The 24,388-nt window shown below is 40.0% G+C and overlaps 1 protein-coding gene across 4 annotated transcripts in view; it reads left to right on the forward strand.

The window, feature by feature from the left end:
- Positions 1–24,388, forward strand: part of SMAD1 (SMAD family member 1) — a 75,486-nt gene that overhangs the window by 22,957 nt on the left and 28,141 nt on the right. For 3 of the 4 annotated variants that reach the window (XM_026499423.4, XM_044384347.3, XM_026499424.4), the window contains exon 2: positions 7,489–8,070. In XM_026499423.4, coding sequence (XP_026355208.1) covers positions 7,671–8,070 — 400 coding nt within the window. In that variant the 5' untranslated portion in view covers positions 7,489–7,670. Of the gene's footprint in view, positions 1–25; positions 1,478–7,488; positions 8,071–24,388 lie in introns of those variants that run through there. The other variant, XM_044384348.3, reaches the window with a different exon arrangement.

The following is a 24,388-nucleotide window of genomic DNA, read 5'->3' on the forward strand; positions in this document are numbered from 1 at the left end:
GTGTTTTATATTTATTTTATTGAATAATTTAATTATTCCCTCAATATTTAATGGAGTCATTTATTTTGTCTACTTCATTGAATTCCATGCCAGTCCAAGAATTATAAACCATACTGGTCTGAAGCTATAGAGGGCATTTAATTTGGTCCTGATCTGTCTGCTCTCTCCCTCATCCATTTATAAAGGTACTTGGTTTGTACCACTTGGCAGCTTACCCTCTCTCTGCCCTTTTTTAAAATGTATTTTCAGATACAAATTAGAGTAATTCTTTTAAAACTCTCCGTGGGAATCTGGTATCTGAAAGGTATTGAACACCAGATAGTGTATTTTGTTTTTATTCACACAGTTGGATAATTACATGTTTCTTTACTAGAGCAGGCCAGGATGAAGAAAATGTCCATTGTTGTGCAATTGGCTAATTAGGTTTCCTTTAAATATAAAGCAAGTTCACACAGCAGTTAAAGGTATTTTAAAATTTTTTGCTTATTTCCTTTTAACATTAAGGAATAGCACATAGGTTGCAAAATTAAATAGCCCAGTCAAAAGGAGTATTATAAGAGTATTTTTCTCGCTTGGCCTCTGGCAATGCTAATAGAAATCCTTCCCATTGGGAAGACTCCATAGGGAAAAGTTCCGAATTTAGAACCCTGCTTTAAACTGTATTTTCCTTACTTCCAAAATCAGATCATGCTATAAGTCTTTAGATTTTAGAAGTAGAGGTTGTATGTAGCTTTACCTCATGAAACTGATTTTTGTTTTTTGTAATTTGCAAATATTTGCATATAGGGGCGTTTTTAAAATTCAGAAGTTAAAGTTTTTCATTAAATGTTTGAAAAGTTTAGAAAAGGAGGAGAGAGAGAGAGAGAGAGATTACTAACCTTCCAAACGCAGCCACTGTTAGTATTTTGGTATATTTTCGTAGTTGTTCATGCTGTATATACCATTTTATGTTGTGCTTAAGGTTTTTTCCAAGTTATTACATAGCTTTTATGAACATAATTTTTTAAGGGCTACATAATACTCTATTGGGTGGATTGCACCATAGCTTACCTGTTTTCCAGTTATTGGATATTACTCTTTTCCCCCTAAAATAGATAATGCTTTGATGAAAATCTTTGTGCAAAAACGTTTTACCTTTCTAGTTCAGAATCTTTCCTTAGAGTAAGTTTCTAAAAGTGAAGTTGTTGGAACAAAAGATAGTATTTTTAAGGCTTCTGAGGGGTTCTTTACTAGATGAATGCTGTGTGTGTGTGTGTGTGTGTGTGTGTGTGTGTGTCAGTGTGAAATGTTTGTATTTGGAGAAGAGGGAAGGAAATCTCTGTTTGCTGACTCATGTTTTTATTTTGCACTTTAAACTGATAAGGCCACTTAGCTTTTGACATAAACTAAAGCAGGAAGTACAAAAAGGGGCAGAAAAAAATGAGTTGTCTTGCCAAGGCCATCGCATCATGGACTCATTTGTGTTCCTGATGGGGAGGTAGGTGGCTTGTTTGACTTGTATATAAAAAAAATGCTTAACTTTTTAAAGCATTTTTTAGGCAGAAATTAGTCATCAGCCCACATTTTGTTTCATCTACGCACATTTATACGTAAAGGTTTGTGATCTTGCCACTAATGTTTGTGAGTGGCATCAGGACATGCATCCTCCGGCTGGCTCCTACAGTGTTTAGAGTTTTTTGTTCTCTTTTTGGAGATGGCTTCCTGTATTGAGGATATCACCCTAACTGTCTTTCTGAATCATAAAGCTAATCACAGCAGTGCTCTGATACAACACCTTCCACTTGTCTGCAGGATAAGATGCATCATTGTCCCTTCATAGTCTTGCCCCTGCCCTTCTTCGCAGCCTTGTGTCATCGCCAGCCACCTTGAACCCAGCATTTCTGTTTTGTGTCTGTGAGAACTAGCAATTGAAACAAGTGGTTAAAACATTGAGGCTCTAGAGCCAGACAACATGGGTTTCAGCCCTGACTCTGGCATATGGCTGTGTATGTAAACTTTGGACAGATGATTGAACTTTTCCATATTTTACTTTCCTTACCTGTAGAATGGGGGAAATGATAGTGTTTACTCAGAGTTTATTGCAAAGGTTAAACTCATTAGGAAATAGAAGGTGCTTGGAACAGTGTCTGTCATGTAGTGATATTTCAAAATGTTAGCTCCATTGTTTCATAAAATTCAACTCACCCCGTAAGACCCAATATTTCCTTTTTGGGAAAACTTGCTGAAATCCCTGGAATTCATTGTTCTCTTTTTCTGTTCTTTTATGTAGTATTGTTTATACTTGCTTTAGAGCTTTTGTCATACAGTGTTATAGTTAGTTCATGGTGGGCAAATGCACAACACATGGGCCTCCCCTTCTAGTCCTGTGCTCATGGTCAACCTTCATACACTCACACATTCCTTCCGGTGGAGGCCCTGGAGATGGCCTCACACTTCTCAGCCCCATCCTGTAGCGTTAGCCTGCAGGGACACCAGCTTGCCCCACTGAGTTAGTTGTTTACTCCCTGGCTCTTCCCTTAGCTTGTGAGCCCCTTCAGGATGGAGCCCTTTTTGCCCTTGTCCCCTGTGAATAGCACAGTGTCAAACACTTAGCAGGCACTCAGTACAGCTTTGTTGAATGAATGTCAATTTGAATAGTAGAAACGAGGGTCAGAAACGGTGGTTCTTAATCTCACCCCCTGCGCCCCCACCACATACTTGCCTGTGTAACCCATCACTGACAGAGTTTGAGATAGGCCCAGGTGATTTTGATAGAAACTCTCTCCCTTCTATTTGAAGATCATTGGCTAAAATATAAAAAAGCAGTTATTGGAGTAGAAGAAAAGGCCATATAGAATAAGAAGAAATGTAATTTCTCTGTAATTTGTTACTGGAGGACTAGAAAGAAGTCGTCCTTTTTGTTCTTCTGCGAAGCTGATCTAAAAGTAAATGATTACTTCAGTGGGTACACTCAGACCAAGTGTGACTTTTGATAGTGGCCCAGCTTTGTTTTCTCTTTCCTTTTCTGTTTAATGAAAATGATGCCGGCTTCAAAAGGACTGGTAAATTTGGGTAAAACTCTTTACCCAAAAGGAAAGACTGGAAACAACGGATTCCTCACAGCCCATTGAATAATATGTATATTTAGTAATATTTATTCATATTTTATAGCATAAAGTTGAAGTTCCACATTTGGCCTTCTGATTTCTTCAGGGAGCTAAATTATTCATTAAATATTTATTGAGGATCTGCTGTGTGCCAGGTACAGTGCTGGGCTCTAAGAACAGGAAGAGCAGGAAGATGGAATTCCTCACTTTCCTGTGGTGGGAAACACAGACGCGCACCACCACAGAGTCGCTGCGGAGATGCGCGGTTTGCCAGGACAGCTACTCGTAATCCTTACCTTTCTAACTTCTGAGGGTCAGTGATGGTTTTCCCCTTTCATTCCCATTGTTGGTAATCTGTGCCTTCTCCTTTATTGACCAGTTATGCTAGAGGTTTAGCCAATTTTATTAGTATTTTCAGAGAAGCAGCTTTGATTTTGTAGGTTCTCTGTTATGTGTGTTCCCCGCCCCCCCCGTTTCTGCTCGCATTTCTTTCTACTTTCTTTGGGTTTAATTTACTGTGTGTGTGTGTGTGTGTGTGTGTGTGTGTGTATGTGTATGTGTATGTGTGTGGTAGATACAGAGAACATTGGTTTTCATCTCTTTTTCTTTTCTAATATATGCATTTAAGACTATAACGTTCCCTCTAAGTGTGGCTTGAGCCACATCCTGCAAATTTTGATGTGTCGTATTTTTATAATCATTAAGTTAAAAATGTTTTTTTTTTTTTTAAAGATTTTATTTATTTATTCGACAGAGATAGAGACAGCCAGCGAGAGAGGGAACACAAGCAGGGGGAGTGGGAGAGGAAGAAGCAGGCTTCCAGTGGAGGAGCCTGATGTGGGGCTCGATCCCATAACGCCGGGATCACGCCCTGAGCCGAAGGCAGACACCCAACCGCTGTGCCACCCAGGCACCCCGTTAAAAATGTTTTTAAGTTTTCACTGTAGTTTCTTCTTTGACCCATGAGTTAAGTGCAATTATTTTCAAGACTAATATTTTTGTTATTGATTTCTTATGATATGATTAAAGAACATATTTGTATGGTTTTGATATGTGTAGAGATCTGCTTTATGGGTCTTTATATGGTCAGTTTGGGTAGGTGTTCTGTATATACTTGAAAGTATTATACAGTCATTGGATGAAGTGATCTGTGTACATGAATTAAGTTTTTAAAATACTTGTTAATTTTCTATATCTATTGATTCTTGTTGACTTGTTATATCCAGTTACTATTTTATTTTTTTATTTTTTATTTTTATTTATTTATTTTTTAGAGATTTTATTTATTTATTTGACAGAGATAGAGACAGCCAGCGAGAGAGGGAGCACAAGTAGGGGGAGTGGGAGAGGAAGAAGCAGGCTCACAGTGGAGGAGCCTGATGTGGGGCTTGATCCCAGAACGCCAGGATCACGCCCTGAGCCGAAGGCAGACGCTTAACCGCTGTGCCACCCAGGCGCCCCTATCAGTTACTATTTTAATCTCCGACTAAGATTGTGGGTGGGTTTGTCTGTCATTTTACCTGTCAGTTTCTGCTTTATATATTTTGACACTGTTGTTATGTAAAAATTTGGAATTATGCCATATTCCTGGTGGATCAACTCTTAACATTATGAAATGTCCCTTCTTTAATCCCTGGTGATGCTTCTTATTTTGAAGTCTGTTTTGTTTGATCAGATAGTTATGGCAGCTTTTTTGGTTAGAGTATGCATAGTATATCTTTTTCCATCCTTTTTCTTTCCACCTTTCTCTGTCCTTTGTATTTAATGTGTGTCTCTTGTAAGTACAGTACGGTTAAGTGGTGCTCCCCATCCATTCCTACCTGTCTTTTACTTGCATATTTAATCTGTTTATATTTAAATAATTAATGGTATTTTTGGGATTAGATCTAAATGTTATTGTTTTCTGTTTGTCCCATCTATTTGCTCTTTTTTTCTCTCTTCTTATATTCTTTCGATTAATCATATTTTAAAAAATAATTCCATATTTTTTAACTTCTCTGTTACCTTTTTATTATTTTTTGAAAGATTTATTTTTTTGGAGTGCACACATGTGAGTGGGGGGAGGGGCAGAGGGAGAAGAAGATGGGGAGAAGCAGACGCCCTGCGGAGCACAGAGCCTGACACAGGGCTCGATCTCATTACCTTGAGATCACAACCTGAGCCAAAATCAAGAGTCACTTAACCGACTGAGCCACCCAGGTGCCCCTTTTTCAGTAGTTTTTTATTTTGACAAGACTTTATCAATAATAATTCAATGCTTTATCACAGCCTGGGTAATACAGGGACCTTAGAACACTAATTTCTTTTGCCCCTTTCTGTTTTTTTTTTTGTCACTCATTTTAATTTTTTTTTTAAATAACCACAAGACATTCCTGTTATTGTTTTGTAAAGTCAGTATTCATTTAGATTTACCTTTATTTATCTTTCTTGAGCTCTTCATTCTTTCCTGCCATTCCTTGTTTCTTTCTGGGATCTTTTTCCTTCTGCCTCACAAATTCCTACTGGAAGTCAGTTCTGTCAGATTCCATATGTTGGAAAACACATTTATTTTGCAATCCCTTTTGCATGGTTTTTCCACTAAGTATAGAATTCTGAGTTACCAGTTATTTGTTTACATTTGGCACACTAAAGATTGTCTTCTTATTTCCATTGTTTCTGTTGGAATGTCAGCTGTCTGCCTTATTATACTTACTTGAGAGTAATGTGTCATAGGTTTTCAGCAATTTTAGTGTGATAGGATACATCAAACCTTGTGGATTTCTTTGTATTTATCCTTCTTGGGATTTGTAGAGCTTCATGGATCTGTGTCTAGATGTTTGTTGTTAGTTTTGGAAAATCCTTGGCCAGTATCTACAAATATTGCCTCTGCAGCAGTTTTTTCTCCTCTTCTTCCATCACCTTGATCCAGTCTAGTATTAAGATGCTTTAAAAAAAGATTTCAGGCTGTGTTTCAGAATAAAAACTGGCCCATTTCAATTTTGCACTTACACTAGAGCATACCCCCTCAGGGTTTCAACTGAAAGTGTACTCACCAGGGCCGCCGCCTCCGCAGGCCCTCCACTACAGTTTGTTTTCTCTCCTCCACCCTGTGAGGCCACTGGAATCTCTGCTTTGTTCTTGAGCCTCCTTCAGCTTGGCTACCAGTCTTCTTGCTACTTATAGCACAGCCATTGGTGAGTGCCTTGAGAAGAAGAGCAGGAAGGAATGTTCAGCTCACTTCATGGCTTTTCTGTTCTCAGCATCTTGGCCTTTCTAGTCCTGAGGCCCTTGGTTGCTCTTTGGTGTCTTTAAAATTACAGTGGGGCTTTTTTGTTTGTTTATACTTCATTAGTTTTTGGTGTGATTTTTAGGAAGAGGTCGGTGTGATGTATGCTCTCCTGTATCTTAGCTGGAGTTTGTGCAGTTATCCTCTTGAAGGTCTCTCATCTTTTCTGTTTTTGTCTGCTGAGGAGTAACTGGAAGGTTTAAATGAGACAACTGGACTAAAGAATTTGGTACAGTATGTGTTCATTTGCTTCTTTCCTTTCATATCAAAAAAAACTCAAATTTCCTACCTTACTTGCCCTATATCCCATACGCACAGGCTTGTTTCCTGAATAAATACCCTAAAATGTTGTAATGTTTACATAGTAGAACTATAACTACTTTTTCTTTCAAGAGATACTTGAGGAATAAACCAAAAACAGATGTTAAGACTACCATATTTTTTTTCCTGTTGCTTTCAGTTTTTGTTGATTGAGGTGTGTTTTGAAATACATTTTTAGAGCCTATAAATGAATCTGAGTATAAAACATTACAATGTCTGTTGAGAACTTGGACTTCTGTGCACTGAGGTGTCTAGTGCTTCGGTCTCAGGACAGTAACATACTACTTTTTAAACTGTGCCTCAGTTTGTTCTTCTGTACAAGGGGAACGATTGTATTACCTCACAGAAAAGACTAAGTAAACTGAATACTGAGTGTTAGTCAGTGTGGGCTACCACAACAAAATACCTCAGACTGGGCAGCTTAAACAACAGAAATTTCTTCTCACGGTTCTGGAGGCTAGAAGTCCAGGATCAAGGTTCCAGCCAGTTTGGTTTCTGGTGAGAGCTCAGTCCCAGGCTTGTTGGCTGCTTTCTCTCTGTGTCCTCACCTAGCCCTTCCTCAGTATGTGTGCATGGTGGGGGGCCCTTCCTCTTATAGCACCCCCAGTCACATCATGGCTCCACTCTCATAACCTCATCTCCAAATACAGTCACATGGGCGGTTATGGCTTCAACATGAATTTTAGGGGGGACATAATTCAGTCCATAGAATATCATAATACAGAAAATTAATAAACAACTGCATAGCAGTTGTTTAATGAATGGTAGTTTTGTGGTAGCAATTATTTTAAACTTTTTTTCTTTTTTCTTTTCTAGGTGCTGACTTTGGATTACTTTTAAAACACTAGGAATGGTAATTTCTACTTTTCAGGACCTCAGAACCAAGAAGCTAAAGAGAATCCTATGTAAATAAAGTGAAATCTCCTCTGTTGTCCTTTTGCATTTGGAGACTTCTTTATTTCACCATACACAAGGAGTCTATAACTAGTGCAGTCATTATGAATGTGACAAGTTTATTTTCCTTCACAAGTCCAGCTGTGAAGAGACTCCTTGGGTGGAAACAGGGTGATGAAGAAGAAAAATGGGCAGAGAAAGCTGTTGATGCTTTGGTGAAAAAACTGAAGAAAAAGAAAGGTGCCATGGAGGAACTGGAAAAGGCCTTGAGCTGCCCGGGGCAGCCAAGTAACTGTGTCACCATTCCCCGCTCTCTGGATGGCAGGCTGCAAGTTTCCCACCGGAAGGGACTGCCTCATGTCATTTACTGCCGTGTGTGGCGCTGGCCGGATCTTCAGAGCCACCATGAACTAAAACCACTGGAATGCTGTGAGTTTCCTTTTGGTTCCAAGCAGAAGGAGGTGTGCATCAATCCCTACCACTATAAGCGAGTAGAAAGCCCTGGTAAGTGTGTCCTTTTTTTTTTAATGTTCAATTAGGCAACGTATAGGACATCATTAGTTTTTGATGTAGTGTTCAACAATTCATTAGTTGCATGTAACACCCAGTGCTCATCACAACACGTGCCCTCCTTAATACCCATCACCCGGTTACCTCATCTCGCCACCGCCCTCCCTTCTGTAACCCTCAGGTTGTTTCCTGGAGTCCACAGTCTCTCATGGTTTGTCTCCCTCTCTGATTTCGCCCCCTTCAGCTTTCCCTCCCTTCCCCTGTGGTCCTCCACGCTATTCCTTATGTTCCACATGTGAGTGAGTCCTTTTATATTGATGTGCTTAGCAGATTTGTGTTGTTTAAAATATGAAAATCATCCCTTTCCATATTATTAGTTGTTATTTTCAAGTATTAGGGGAAAATATGTCATCCCTTGAAGGTTTTGTACATTCTAACAACTTAGTCCTCTCTAGTTAATTTTATTTCTTAGGAGCAGGGCAAAATTGTCATAGCAGTACTAATACCTCTAATTATAAATAAATAAATAAATAAATAGTTTTCTTTCTAAATTTATTTTTTTTATGTTTCTTATTGGTTCTGTGCATTTCTCTAGGTAAACTTAGCTGTGATTTTATTACAAGGGAAGAAAATTCAGAAAGGAGAGAAACATGGGGTTGCCATCTACATACTTGAGGGAAATATATCTTTAGTGCAATTGCTAGTGACTTGTACCACTTTATTTTTAAGGGGAGATCTTTTTACCTCTGGTGGAATTTTGTTCCCTGTGGAGGGTATGAAGGAATTATGTTCTGCTGTGGAATCTTTAGATGCTCTTACCTTATAGGATATTCTTAGTTTTTACATGTACAACGTTTTTGTGGGGGGTATAGTAAAGGTTATACACTAAAATTTGTATGGTTCTGCCCTCAAATTAGAATCCACATTCTAGACCATTGCATCAGTTGGAAAGTAATTAGGCAATCTTAAGCACTTAAATATCGCATTGTCAGATCAGAACCCATTTTGTTGATGGATGAGTTATTAATAGCTTATGTTACCAAGGGTTCCCAGATGGGGCTGTGCATTAGAATCACATGGCTCCCCTCCCAGAAATTCTGATTCTGGAACAGCCTGGTAGTCCGTGTTTTAACAAATGCTTCAGGTGGTGTCGAGTAGCTATTGAACTGGTGTAGGAACTACTTTGCTAGATCATGTACGGATGTGGTTCTCAAATAAAAGGCATTCTGTTCGTTTGTTTTTTTAATGGAATATTTAAGACCTACAAAAAGTTTAAGGTCTAGGGAATAACATAAACATCTTTGTATGCACTCAATTTAAGACATAAAAGATTACAAATAAAACTGAAACTCTAGTTTATGCCTCTCTGGTCTGTTTTTTTCCCTTCAGTAACTGTTCTCAATTTTTTGGTTAGAATTTGATGTCGTTCGCATGCATGTTCATATGCTGTTGTTATGATGTGTATACGTACGTACTGGCTTGTGTGAATCCATGACGATAGGTAATATTGTATGTTTAGAAGTATCATTAATTATACTGAACATCCTTCTACAACTTGTTATAGTCACTCAACATTATGTTTTTGTGACTTCTGTATTATATTCTTTAGGATTACCTTGTCAAATTCTGTGAAAAACCCTCTGGAAATTTTTTTTGGAATTTCATTGGTTTCTTCTGGGAAGGATTGACTTAATTATGTTTTTTCTAAATTTATTTAGGTCTTTTTCTCTAAGTTTCCTCCACAAAGTTCTTGTAGGCCTTTTCTTAGATTTATGTCTAGATAACTGGTTGGTTTTTATTGTAAAAGTTACATTTCGTTAGAGTCGATCTTGGCTCGTATGGCACTTGCTTTTTTCCAACCACTTTGCTGAATTCTCTTTATCCTAATGGAGACATTCTTTTCTGCCTATTATATGTGCTGTGATGTAAATTAAAAAGCAAAAACTCAATGCAGAGTTACATGGTCCTTTAGCCAGAAGTCGAGAGGGAGTTAAGAGTTTGGGAGAAGAAAAAAGTAGTGTGTAAGTAATAGGTACAAACAGGTTTTTTTAGATTTGTGATTTTTCGATCACCACAGTAACTTTAAGAGATACACAGGAAAGATTATAATCCTACTTCATTAGTGATGAAACTGAAGTCCCTGTAAATTAAGTGACCTCTGTGTCAGACAGCTAAAATTCACTATATTTCCTCCATCCACCCTCCTGCCATTTCCATCCTTGCAATTTTGCATCTTGTGCCTCCTGACCCATCACCCCTTCAGGCCAATATCTGCACTATAGAGAGAGTCCTTTTAAGATGCACGTTATAATCATGTTATCATCCTGCTTCCCGTTGCTTTCACACAGGGCTCTGCACATTCTGGTCCTGCCTACCCTTCCAGCTTCTTTTCCCACTTTTCCATGTTTTGTGTGTTTGAGTCATATGGGAACACTCCATGTTCTTTTCCTCCATCTGTTACTCGTTTCTCCTCCCTCTTTGCCTAGCTCATTCATTTATTCTTCAGCTCTAAGCTTGGTGGAGGTTAACTTTGCCGAGGAGCCTCTCTTGATACCTCCTTTCCCACACCCAGGTAGGCTAGTCTCTGTTTCCCATAGCAATCCGAATTACTTCATAATGTTCTTCACATTTTCAGTTATCTTTCTGTTAGTCTTCCTTGCAAGATAGTAAATAAAACTCCATGAAGGCAGGGACCATATATATTATTAGCATTTTTATTTTAATAACTAGCACAGTTTGATTAATTGTAACACAGGCTACAGTTTGAGAACACTGTTCAAGGTATCCAGGCAAGTCATCAAGTCCCAATTGACTAGATAAAGTTGTCTCTTATCGAAAAGAGATGCTGTTAAATGAAAATACTGGTTTTAATTTCTCTGTATGGTCATTCGTCCATTTTTTTCGGAGATGAGTTTTCAGCTTGCCTGTACCCTTTGAAAATCATCTTCCCTTGTTTATTTCTTTCATTGCTAACAATGAAATAACACCCAACATTACTACTGACATCTCTGACACACGATAGAAAGTTGGGTTTTTTTTTAAGTTAAAAGTTAATACTGAGATGATTTTGTTACTCTTAATAACTTAGATTTAAAGGGTTTGATAGAGGGTTGGTGGAAAACCAGCTAAAATAAGACATTTGAGACTCCACAAATGTCATTTCATCACCCCCCCCCCCCATCATACACACACATAGCCAAGAATCTTGTGAGGCAAACATAGAACAGTTTTAGAAAACTTTGAGGGTGAGGCCAAGATCTGTTGAATTTGAACATATCAGGATTTTACTTATATTTTTCATATTGTAAAGTGGCTGATATGGGAATAAGAACAAATGGACTTTTTCCAGAGACCACTTTGCAGCCCCTACACCTTTGGGGAGAAGCCCCACCAGAAGTATAAGGGAGCCTAAGTCCCTTACTCTCCCAGAGTTCAGTAGGCATTTTGGGGTACGTCTGCTTATTGTTTCTGTGAACTAGGGAAAAGGGGGTCTGGAATTCTAAGTTGCAGATACACAGCTCAACACTGAATTACTTTGAACTATGTAACTACTTACCTCAGATGAATTATCTCAAAGAGCAATTTAGCAGTTTAAGCATAAGATAGGTCTCCCAAACTTGGTGTTTTCTGCAGAGATCCCTGTTATGACCTCTAGAGAAAAATTCTACAAAAATTGGGTGTCTCTGGGTTTAGAGTAGTGACTTTCAAAGTGTGTGCTCCCCAGACCAGCAGCATTGGCATCACCTGGGATCTTTTAAGAAATGTAAAATTTTAGACCCTTCCACAGACCTGTTGAATTGAACTCTGGGGATGGAGCCAGCAATCAGTGTTTGACAAGCTTTTCCGGTGATTCTGACACAGGCTACAGTTTGAGAACACTGTTCAAGGTATCCAGGCAAGTCATCAAGTCCCAATTGACTAGATAAAGTTGTCTCTTATCGAAAAGAGATGCTTGTGGGTTTGTCTTTGCAGTCACTCATCATTTTGAACTTCGCATGTTTTGTTACAGATATAAAATTGATCTGCTCTTTCAAGAATTTTCCTTCTCTCTGATATTCATTAAGATCAGCATTCTGGGGGCGCCTGGGTGGCACAGCGGTTAAGCGTCTGCCTTCGGCTCAGGGTGTGATCCCAGCGTTATGGGATCGAGCCCCACATCAGGCTCCTCCGCTATGAGCCTGCTTCTTCCTCTCCCACTCCCCCTGCTTGTTTCCCTCTCTTGCTGGCCGTCTCTATCTCTGTCGAATAAAAAAAAAAAAAAAAGATCAGCACTCATAAAATATCGTAAGGTGTCTTTAAGGTGATGGGGGAGTCGAGGAGAGAGGAATGCTGTGTGATTTGACCCAATGCAGGTTTTATAATTGTTCTTTTGGCTATCTGATACTGTTCGTTTGACCAAAAATACTTTTATGGGTTTAAGGAATTGTGGTTTTTCTTTAACCTGTGTCGTTTATTTTGTTATAAATAAAAGGGTCTAAAAATTGTAGTGGAGGAGGGGACTGGAAGTTACAGAAGCACTTTGCAGCAGCTTGTATTCATCATAATTAACAATGGTAAAGAGGGTAAAAGGGGAACAACCTTCCTTTTGGTGAAAGGTACTACCTTGACCATTACTGAAAAACGTATCTTTGGGAAAGTAAAAAATGTTCAGGATTTTTTTTTCTACAAATGCGTGGACAGTTACAGGAAAGAAAGTTTCGTGCAGCTTCTGACTATGACCCTGTTGATGATGTAACAGGTGACTATTTATTTGGGCTTTTAGTAGCCTTTAGAATCAAGGCTGCTTATTAGTGGTTGAGTTAAATATAGGTTTTCTTTTTCTTTACCAAAGTAAATGCTGACAGTGGTAACGTAAGTCCTCTAACTGTGGTGTGAAGGAGACCATTCAGTTGCTAGCTATTGATAGGAACGTGCCTTTATGGAGACTTCCTGTCATTTCTTATTTATTTTTTATGTTTTTCACATGGCTCTTGAAAACTATCTTCTGTACTTTAAACTTAATCATCTTGAAAGGCTGTATTAAAACTGAGCTTGAAATTCTGAGATTTCAATTTTAATCTTTAAAGTAACACCCTGGAGCTAGCTTCCGGTGCTTTTATTTTCAGCATAATGGCTCCCAGCTGTTAAAATTAAAATGCACCTAAAATCCTCTTCACCTGTTGGCTGAACGATAGTTTTGACTCTTTGGCTGCCTCAGTCACCATGTAATTCGTGGCTTGGAAAATGTTACCTTAGAAAGTCTTAAAATTCTAGAAATGGAGAACAAATATAGTGCTTTCGAGAAGCTGAGGAGGGGATGGACAAGAGGAGAATGGGTGTCACTATAAAAGGGTGAAAACATGAGTGATCCTTGGGTTGATGGAAATTTTCTGTGTCTTGACTGTATCAATGTTGATACTCTGGTTGTGATGTTGTCCTATAGTTTTGCAGGATGTTACCATTGGAGGAAACTAGGTAAAGGGTCGACAGGATTTCTCTGTATTATTTCTTACAGCTGTATGTGAATGAATCTACAGTTACCTTAATTTAAAAAATAGTGATCTGTGCAAAAGCCCTTAGTTCAGCTCATGACTCAGTCATGGTGGTGGTTTTCCTCAAGAAAACCATCGTACTTCGGTGAATGCAGTAGAGGTGCTCCATGCGCGCTTGTTATTTTCCACACAGGTTATTAAAAAGACATATACCTAGGGATTGAGAGTTAATAAAATCAATATTTTAAAAAACCAAAGTGAAAGTCTTTTTTAAAAAATGTTTCTTCATATTGCGAATGTGTTTTCCTATGAGCCAATGATGACAAAAACTTATTTCCAAGTAAAGTAGTTGTTTTTGTTTTTTAGGCTTGTGTTAGTATATTCATTTGGAGGATGGGAGTGGAGAAGTATTGACTTTTCCTTCAAGTTTATCTGAGTGGTGATTCATAAGAGTCTGATAACTGAAGTTGTAAGCCAGATATCAAGATATAATCATTGTAAGTGTTCTGAAGATTGGGATTGATTAGCCAACAATATTAACTATAAAAATTAAAATAAAGCATATTATGACTTGTGTATTAGGGTTCTCCAGAGAAACAGAACCAATTGGATATATGTAGAGATATATATAAGACGAGATTTATTATAGGAATTGACTAACTCAAGTATAGAGGTCAAGAAATCCCATGATCTGCTGTCTAAAAGCTAGAGAACCAGGAAGCTGGTGGTGTAAGTCCCAGTCCTAGTCCAAACCCTGAGAACCGGGAACACTGATCTCTGAGGGCAGAAGATGGGTGTCCCAGCTCAAGCTTAAAAAAAAAAAAAAGGCACATTTGCCCCTCCCCTGCGTCTTTGTTCTTCAGGCACTGAACAGACGGGATGATGTCCACTTTGCATTAGTGAGAGCAGTCATCTTTACTCTGTCTACTGATCGAAGTGCTAATCTCCTCTGGGGACACCCTTACAGACACAGCCAGTGAAAAAAATGTTTTTACCAGCTCTCTGGGAATTCTGTAGCGGGGGCAAGTTGACACATAAAATTCACCATCACACCTTATAATTACCTACATCTAGATTTCTCTTCATTTAAACATTTATGGCATATATACCACTCCTCAGGAACTGTGTCTGCCCAAGAAAGACTGGTATATGATTATAGCACAGGTTGCTAAATTGAATAATAAAAGTCTGGACAGGGGATGCAGTTAACTCTTAAAAGCCTGAGAGTGGCCGCGAAAAAGCTCACGTCTGGTCATTGTGTTCCGTTGTGTTCCAGTCTGTGTGGTGGTACAGATATATCTGTATATTTCATTGTACACAGTATTTAAACCCATTTATAAGGAGACACGGAAAGTAGAAAGTATTTCAAATAAAGTAGACCAGGGAAAACAAATTAAAATGGAAGGTCAAGACTAAGAGGAAAATCAGCACATGATGCATTCCAGGAGAGTTACTATGATAGATACACAGCTATATATGGTTACTGTATATTCCTGTTATAGTCTGGGTGGGTCTCTAATCCTTCTGGTATGGGAGAGAGATGTGTACAATATTTAGGTGAAGGAAGAATGCTTTGAAAGCCGTAAGAAGTACGTTTCAAAGCATTTGTACCTATGGAGGCTGGGTGATTGGGGAAAGACCATGAGGCCCTTTGGGGATGTCGACTGCAGTTGGGAAACCCTGGGGCAAGAATGTCCCTCCCTCTGTAATTGCTCTTCCAGAATCTGCTCCGGGCTCCATTCTACTTGATCACTAATCCATCTTCTATTCAAGCTCAACACACATGGAGTTTTAGATGGTGAATTTTTCTCCAAGCTATTATCATTGGCCTTTGGCTTGTGTTTGATAATTTCATCATTGTCATCTACCATATTATTAGAAACAGATGAATATAATTGTGGGTAGGATTTTATACCCAAATCTTTTAGCAGATTCCATGTTCTTAAAGGCAGAATGTGAAGTTTATTCTGATTTTTTTCCTGAGCAACTGTTTTTAGTGCATTTGGAGCATTGGTTTTTGTGCTATTTATTCACTGATGAATGTATGAAAAGTTGTAACAATTACTATATGTTACTTCTACAAAAGTTGTAAAAGTACATAAATTGAGGCAGATATCTGGACAATTATGTGATTTGTTTCTGGATGGGAATTTTCCATTGGTAGATAGACTCCAATTTAAAATGTTAAGAATATACAGATTATACAAAGTACCTTTCTCATTTTGCTTTCCTGACCATTATCTTCCATTTCATTTGTTTTCTACCTCTGCAACATTAGGTGCACAAGAGAAGGTATTTTCAGATCTTTCTGATTCATTCAAAATTTGACCCTCTTCCCTCCAGCACACCATTGCTAGTTTACTAGGGCCGAAGGAACACTCGCCAGCTAGCAGTTGTTAAAAACAAAACACAAACAGCCTTGGCTGATGAAGAAAAACAGTTTCAAAAACCATAAAAAAGTTCGTCATAATAAGTGAAAGAAGTAGTGTATATAATGATTGCAGTTGTGTGAAAATGATAATTTAAATTAAAAGGAAAAACTTGGCTTCCAAGACTAGCTTTGGGTGAAAAAATGAGACTTGTGAGTTGTGCTTTTTGGTTTATTGTCCCCACATGTGGAGCATCCTCAAACAGTGATTTTTTTTTTTTTTTTTTATAGGTTTGGGAATGTTTTATGTGGTTGGGGTAGGGGAGTGACAGGGGATTTGTCCCATGCTGGAGTGCCCTGTACTCTTACTGGATACTTGCGAGAGTGAGAGAAGCAGAAGGGAAGGTTGGCTTGTGTAATGCTCTTAGGCTGAGTGTCTCAATGTTAACTTCCAGCCTCCTTAGTACTAGTTACAAAAAGGCTCAAAGAAGACTGGAGATTTCTTTCCCCAAAATGTATGTCCCATTCCTTTGTCTTTTTCTACTTCAAAATGCAAATGTTCTGAAAAACTCAGCATCATGCCTAATAATCTTGAATTAGCCAAATGATCAGACCTCTGTCCTGATGGTTGGAAAAATATTTCTTTGGGGAAGAGATAGGGAAGGAAAGAAAGGATGTTTATTTGAAAGAGCAGAGCTGGGGTACTTTGGGCAGCTGTAGGGTGCCATGAGCTCTCCATTAAAAATCTCAGAGGGCCTGAAGAATAAGAGAGCTAAAACAACAACAACAACAATTTTGTTAATTTGCCAGCTTGGCTGGGGATTAGTGTCATTTTTAGATATTGGTGTTAGGACCGGTTTGAAAGGCCGCAGACTTCTGTTTCCCCCTGAGTTTAGTCTGGCCTGGGCTTCCACTGTGTCAACAGTGATTCTTCCCCATGTGTGGGAGGTGGGCAGATAAACACTTAACTTGTCACTCACCCTTTCCACTTTCCTCACTATCAGTGCCCTCAAGAGGATTTCTCCATTCCTGTGCCCTTAGCACCGAAGCTTGTAATACTGTCTTGTGGTCTGCTCTTCATAAATCTGCTGTAAGTGACGTGGGTTATATGACTGGAAGTAACTGTGACTTCCCTGAAAAAAGATCTAGAGCCTAGAAACATGGGCCATGTTTAAATAAAAAGATTTAGGGCAACCAAGGACTGTTTGGCAGATTTTCCTCCAGTTCTTTGTAACATCAGTTTTATGCTCTGGAATCTCAGCAGCCCTTACAATGGAAGATGAGGTTTACGTTCTACATCACTACCTCAGTTCTATTTTTCTTTCTTCTTTTTTTTAAGATTTTTATTTATATGACAGAGAGAGACACAGCGAGAGAGGGAACACAAGCAGGGAGAGTGGGAGAGGGAGAAGCAGGCTTCCCGCTAAGCAGGGAGCCCAACCCTGGGCTGGATCCCAGGACCCAGGGATCATGACCTGAGCCAAAGGCAGATGCTTAACGACTGAGCCACCCAGGCGCCCCCACTACCTCAGTTCTAACACCGCTCCCCAAGGTACGCTGCTGTTCTTAGTTCTTAACCCTTTTGCACGAAGGAAGCATTTCTTACCCAAGTAGTGGTCTGACTTACAGAGTCACACATCACCTTCCCCTGACCACCTGCTTGCCTGCCTGGGATCTTCAATCACAGTAAGGCAAAAGGGGAGCCCATGATTCCTATAAGTGGTTTTGGGGCAGCTTTTGTAAAGTAAAAGTAAGCATATGTAAGACAACAGAATGGACTTGTCTTGGATGTTCTTTCCTTCGTGTTTCCCTATCATTTCCCTTACAGTTATGTCTCGCTAGCTCTGTAGCAGGTTTAGCAGTATTTTTTCTGTGACAGTATCTTTCCTGGGGTGTCGAAAAAGTTTATCTAGCTTATGGTGGTGTGCCAGACAGATATTTAAGTATGATGGTCAAGGTAGGAAACAATTTTGGGTAAATGCTTTAGAAACAATATAACCTACAACTTTTAAATAGGAAAAGGAAGCGCTAATTTTAAAATGAGCCATGTAGAAAAAAGAAAATTGATGGGAGCATGTCACAAGGACACAGAGGTCAGCCTGAAGGGGGCTGCCTGTGGCGTAATCAGAGACAATTTGATCAACAAAATAATTATGGACAGAAAATAATTATAAATCGTTTAGGGATGAAAACAGGAATCCTGATGATAAATAAATGGAGGGAAAGGGGAGGAGCTCTCATTCACAGTGGAATGCCAATTGCTGACTGGTAAATGTAGAGTGGAATTCTTTAGGGTATTCAAGACAAATAACACAATTTAAACCAGATACTTATGTCTCTTTAGTTGTAAGGTTAAAATATAGTAAGGAGGAATCTCGGATCCAAAGGCCTGGACTAAAATTTGGGCACTTGATATCTTCAACCTTGGGCCAGTTACTTGTCCTCTTTGAATTTGTGTTTGCTAACCTGTGAGGTAGGGTGTGATTCTGTCTGCTTTCCAGGGTTGTGGCAAGGATTGAATTAAGTAATGCATGTGAAAAGGCTGTGTAGGCATTCCTGAAATGTAAGATGGCTGAAGTAAGGAACATAACTTCTGTGTACATCTGCAGACTAAAAATGAAATTCATACCGTAAGTAAACTTTCACTAAACAAATTTTTGGAAAACTAATGATAGTAGGTACAATAATAATAATAGTTAACAGTAAAAATTAAAATAGCTACTTTTTATGCTTGCTGTGTGCCAGGCACTGTGCTTGTCACATCCCCCGTATTCTCATTTAATACTGACCACGCGTGTAAGAGGTAGAGGTACCAATTGGGCCACGGACATGCACTTTAAGTTGTCACACAACTTACAATGGGCCAGCTGGGATTCAAATTGAAATCTTAACTCCAAAATCCATGCTGTTAACCACCACACTGTCCTGCTTGCCGAAGGACGTCGCTTTCCCCCCCTTTAGGCAGTTTTCTCTCTTTATGAAGGAGAATAGCATCTCCTGCTTTTAGTAGCAGAGCATGTGATCCGAACTGTATACCAGCTGCCCGAAAGCAGGGTCCCTAACAGTAAAGTGAGTCCACGGTGTTTATGGACGCTTTATTTTTCTTTCCCATTGGTCCATAATCTTCATCATTCGGTAACAAGTATCTGTTTCATGGAATATACTTAATGGAATCAAATTTGAACTCTGAATGAGAACTAATTATGTTCAGCTGCAATTACAAATTAAGCCACACTGCCTGGTGTGACCCCTGGGGATGGTCATTTACATATCAATGGTGTCTAATAAATGATTAGGCACACCAGCCCAGCCAGCAGCGCCTGCGTGATGATGGTACCTGCCCCTCACTGAGCGCTTTCGTGGCCCAGGAACTTGCCTGAGCAGCACATCATGACACCACAACACAGTGGTTAAGAGCCTGGATTCTGGAGCCAGATGCCTAGGTTGGAATCCTGTCTCCACTGATTACTACTTATATTCTTACAGGCAAGTTAATCTCCATACCTCAGTATCCATTTTTATAAAGTGTAATGAATGACAGTGCCTCGGTCAGAGTTAGGACAATGACAGGAGTTATTTGTACAGCACTTGTCATATAGAAGCACTATATAAATGTTAAATGAAAAGAAAATCTGGGAGAAGTACTATTATTCCCATTTTATTTGTAAGGAAGTGAGGTTCTGATAATCGGCTAGTAAAGAATTGAGCAGGAATTCCAGTTTCAGAAGCTTGAATCTAAAACCGGCCTCTAATTGTTGTTCTACTTCAAATACACCTTATGAAGGATTTTTTTCCTCGTGGTATTTTTAACTTACACTCTGAAGTTCTTCTTCCTTTAACAAACTCTGAAGCTCTAATAACATAGCACCTTCCTTCTGTGGTAGTTAAGCAAATAAACATTCGGCAAAGGAAAGGAACCTGGGCTAAGAGTCGGAAGAGAGGAGTCAGGGAGGGTGGCAGCGTTTGAGAGCCCGCCCTGTGGTGCAGCCCTGGAGCTCGACAGGGCTGTTGGGGGTTGTGTTCTTATCCCTACAGAAACAGGGAGAACTTACACTGCCCAGTTCAGACAGCTGGCAGTCTTGGCAGTCTTGATCCAAAGCCAGCGCATGATACCATGGCACCTGACCAAAAATGTGGACCACTGGATAAATTTTCTTGTCAGCTTCGTGTAAGGCCCTGCTGGTCTTTTCTATATCATTCTCATTTTCATCCGTGTACCTGAGAATTGGAACTGGTACTATATAGAGTTTTAGGAATAAGAGGAATGATGTGTAGAAATTTGACATAAGGTGAGAAAATCGAAGTTCCAGGTTTCACAGCTACTGAGAGACATAGGGTGAGAAAGCTGGTCCTGTATTGCCAGTGCCTACAGTCACCCCTCGTCATCCTGCACCCAGACTCCTGGGCAGTCTGACTTAACGTATCTGGGTTGAGCACAAGAATCTGCCTTTTTAAACAAGTATCTTGCTAATCCAGATGCAGGTAGTCTGAGGACTTCGAGAAAGATCGCTCTGTATTAGTTGGGTTATAATAAACAGTCCAGGAATAGTAATATAATTCACAAACATATATTAATTGAAAAAAAATAATCTATTATATGCTGTACACTGAATGATAAGGGGAAAAAAAACCCCTCCCATCTACCTTCTAGGGGCTTAGTGTCCAGGTGAGGTAAAGTCAAATTAGCAACAAAATGTTACGGATGCTGTGATGGAGGTCTCTTTAGGCAACAGTGGGCCACAAAGAAAAGAATTCATTTTTACTGGGGGGGGGGGGGGGTGTGAGTAGAAAAACCAAAAAAGGCACCATAAAGGAGATGACATTTAGAACTGAGACTGGGAAATAGGGTCCAATGAACAAAGGTGCAGAACTATGAAACTAGCAGATGGAAACTGCAAGAAGCCCAGGATGGCTGGGCAGAGAGAGGGCAGGAGGACACTTACCCCAAAAACACGTTGGAACAGGAATCTGGACTAGGTCATGGAGTCACAGAAGATGTACTGTGGGCACATAATCTCACAGATGTCTTTCAAGGAAATCAGCTGTGGTATACAAAAAGAATCCCTGGCCTGGAATTATCTAGGAAGTTGAGTTCTCAAAGTTGAGTTCGATGGAGGCTACTTTTATTTTTTTTAAAGATTTTATTTTTTATTTATTTATTCAACAGAGATAGAGACAGCCAGCGAGAGAGGGAACACAAGCAGGGGGAGTGGGAGAGGAAGAAGCAGGCTCATAGCGGAGGAACCCGATGTGGGGCTCGATCCCAGAACGCCGGGATCACGCCCTGAGCCGAAGGCAGACGCTTAACTGCTGTGCCACCCAGGCGCCCCGATGGAGGCTACTTTTAAATAAATTTAATGTTTGGTTTTTTTTTTTCTTTTTAAGCTTGAAGTTACTGTTATTGAATACAGTTCATTCCTCTGCTTATATTCAAACTGTGTTCACATCTTTGTTTTCTGTTAATGTACTGAAGAGTAATTGATACATTCCTAGAAAATAGATACTACGAAGTTACTCCCTTTAAGGCAAAACTGTCTTAACTTTTGTAAAGATGTTCTCCCAAAAAACTAAACAGAGGGAGAGAATTTTAACAACGACTTCCAGAATGTCCTTCCAGTTTTACAGGACTGAGCAGTGCAGTGTGGTGGTGAGGAGCAGGCCTTGACTCAAAGCCTGGCCCTCAGCGCAGCAGCTGTACTGACCTTGGAGGTGTTACTGACCTGGGCGGAGCGCGCTTCCTCGTCAGTTGTGAAGATTCAGTGATCTGTTACGAACTCCACGTAGGCAGGGACATGGCTGTCCCATTGACTTCTGCGTTGGCCGTGCCATGCACAAGGCCTTGCCCGCAGTTGGTATTTCATGGGCGCGCGTGTGTGTAGTGCAGTGACCAATAAGATTATTTCAAACCCTCCTTATTGTTGCCTCACCACCACTAAGCAAACAGAGATAACATGCCAGCACTCAGGGATTTGGGGCTATATGTTTTATTAAAATTTAACCTTGATTAAAGGTTCTGAGAATCTTTTCTTCAGTGTGTAGTTTCCCTGACACATCCTGAGGTGAGGAATTGCGTTTCATAAGTGCATATACTGTGAACTTTTCAATGGTCATCCCCTCTCCACCCCTCTCTCCTCGAAGTGTTTCTGTTCAGAAGGTCACTGAGCACACACTATCTAGGGACATCTGTCTAGTACGGATAGTGTACCGGGCACAGCTGCTCTGGCAGCGTCACCGTCCCTTGTTTTCATGGGGGAACAGCAGCCACCGGACTGGCGCTCGGGCCATTCTTTGATTAGCGCTGGGCCACCTTCCTAGTTTCCTGAGTACCCACCTGAGATGGGGTCTGGCGCTGAATTTTATACATGGGAAGCCCCAGATATAAAACAGCACTATCATCAGTAAAAAGGTGTGCGGAATTTAGGGCAAGAAGTCCCTTAGAATTCAAGTGCTTTGCTTTTTTGAGTGAGGAAATTGAGACTCTGAAAAGTTAAGTGATTTGCTCAAAGTCAGAAAAGTAGTTATTATCCTAGCCGGGGCTGAGCTCAGATGTCCTGACTGTTACCTAAATGCCTTTTCCAAGTCTTCAGAACTCAGAAGGTTTATGTACCACTGGGTACCATCTAGCTTGTTAGCCATCGTATGTGTGTGAACAGATGTAGGCAAGGGTCTGGCCATTTTGTTATCAGAACTCTCGTGTGTTTAAAAAAACAAAAAACAAAAAAAAAACTTGTTCACCAGCGTCTGGTGGGTCACAATTTAGGTAGGAATTTGTCAGCCCTAGTCTCATTACTAGGCTACCACTGACTTGGTGATAGAATTTCAGAGAGGGCTTCAAAATCTTGAAAAAGCTCACAAACCTAGAGGGTGTGCATGAATGCTTTCCAGAGCTCAGCTCCTCTTTCCAATTTTAGCTGTTTCTTTTTCATGCCTTTTCCTTGTGCCTTGGCAACGCAGAAAAGCAGAGTCCAGTAGTGGAATCACAAATGTCTCCTGAAACTCACTTCCTGAAACTTTCTTAGTTTGGTTTCCCTGTTGACTGAGAAAGGGATTTTATTTTATTTTATTTTTTAACTAAAAGAGACTTCTAAAAACTTTGAAAAGCAGAGGTCTGTCTCTGGGAAGAGGCAGCAGTCTGACTTTTCTCCCCCCTTACTTAGGAAGAGAAGGGAAGACAGCATCCTCCTTTTAAAGACATACAGCAATTAGAGATTTTCAAGTGGGTGGAAGGAGGCATTGTGAAATTGCCTAGGAGTCCTCCCCCACCTCCACCCCCCAAACACACTTCAAGAGGTGGTGTGAAGTCAGTCAGGGTTCTTACCAGGGTTGGGACTCTTAGAATATAGGAATGACACAACGCAGTCTGATTTTTAAATGATTGAAATCAAAACAAAATTTGTGTATGTAAAGAAAGGTGTTTTACCATCGGGCTTCTCTTTCCAAAGAGATTCTTGCAATTCAAATTAACCAGGAGCAGCCCTGGAAAGAGAAGCCACAAACTTGAGTCATTGTTCGAAATTGCCAAGTAGGAGTAACCTTTTCGGTGCACCAAAGAAAACTTCGGTTCCCCAGAAGAGTCCGTGCTTCCGTATCTGTTTTCCATAAAATAGAAATAGCCTGAAACATGGAAAGAAATATTAAAAGGAAGACATTTCTCATTCTCTCTGCCTTCCTATTCCTGACCTGAGTCAGGCCTAGAGTTTGCAAATCCTGTTTCTCTCAGCTAGTTCATCCACCTCTCACCTAGGAAATAAGACTTGTACGTAGAAGCTACATTTAAACATGGGTAGTTCATCTGGGTGTTTATTCTTTCCTTTTCTCCCAGGAGAAAACAGCTCTCTTAATCTTGCCTTACCTGAAATATTATTGAATGAAGGGAGCAAGGTCTGGGGGGTGGTAAGGTGAAGAGACGTCTGGGAGGGAGTGGCAGCATTGTCCTTTAGGGCCCACACAGACCAGAGGGGCCTGGGCCCATCACCTCCGAGCAGCTTGTGCGTGTAGGTGCGGCCCTGCCTCACTAGCCTCCGCGTGTCTCTTCCACGCTAACGCTTCTCTCTAGGGCTAGCAGCTGTTCCATATCCCAGACCCAGATCTTTCCACTCCTGAATTTAAATACTGTTTATAGTTTGGATGCCCATGTAATTTTTTGTCCCCACCAGGACACTTCTGAAAGTGACATGGGTCACCTATTAATTCCACTGGATGCCACATACAAATTGGGACTGTCCCAGGCAAGCCAGAACATACGGACATCCTACTTTTAAGTCTTCAAACTACACAAATTAGATTTGATAAACATGGATTATATATCATCAAGGAGATAGAAGTATCTCATAACTGAACTTGTTAAATTGGACTAGAGTTTTTTCCTTTACATTGGCTGACCTTAAGTTTAATTTTCCAGAAACACTTCTGGAATTCATTCTACTTAGCCATCCCTTATGCTGTATAGGACATAATGTAACTTTCTTGGAGA

The sequence above is a fragment of the Ursus arctos genome, unplaced genomic scaffold, assembly GCF_023065955.2.
Source record: "Ursus arctos isolate Adak ecotype North America unplaced genomic scaffold, UrsArc2.0 scaffold_11, whole genome shotgun sequence".
Taxonomy (NCBI): Eukaryota; Metazoa; Chordata; class Mammalia; order Carnivora; family Ursidae; genus Ursus; species Ursus arctos.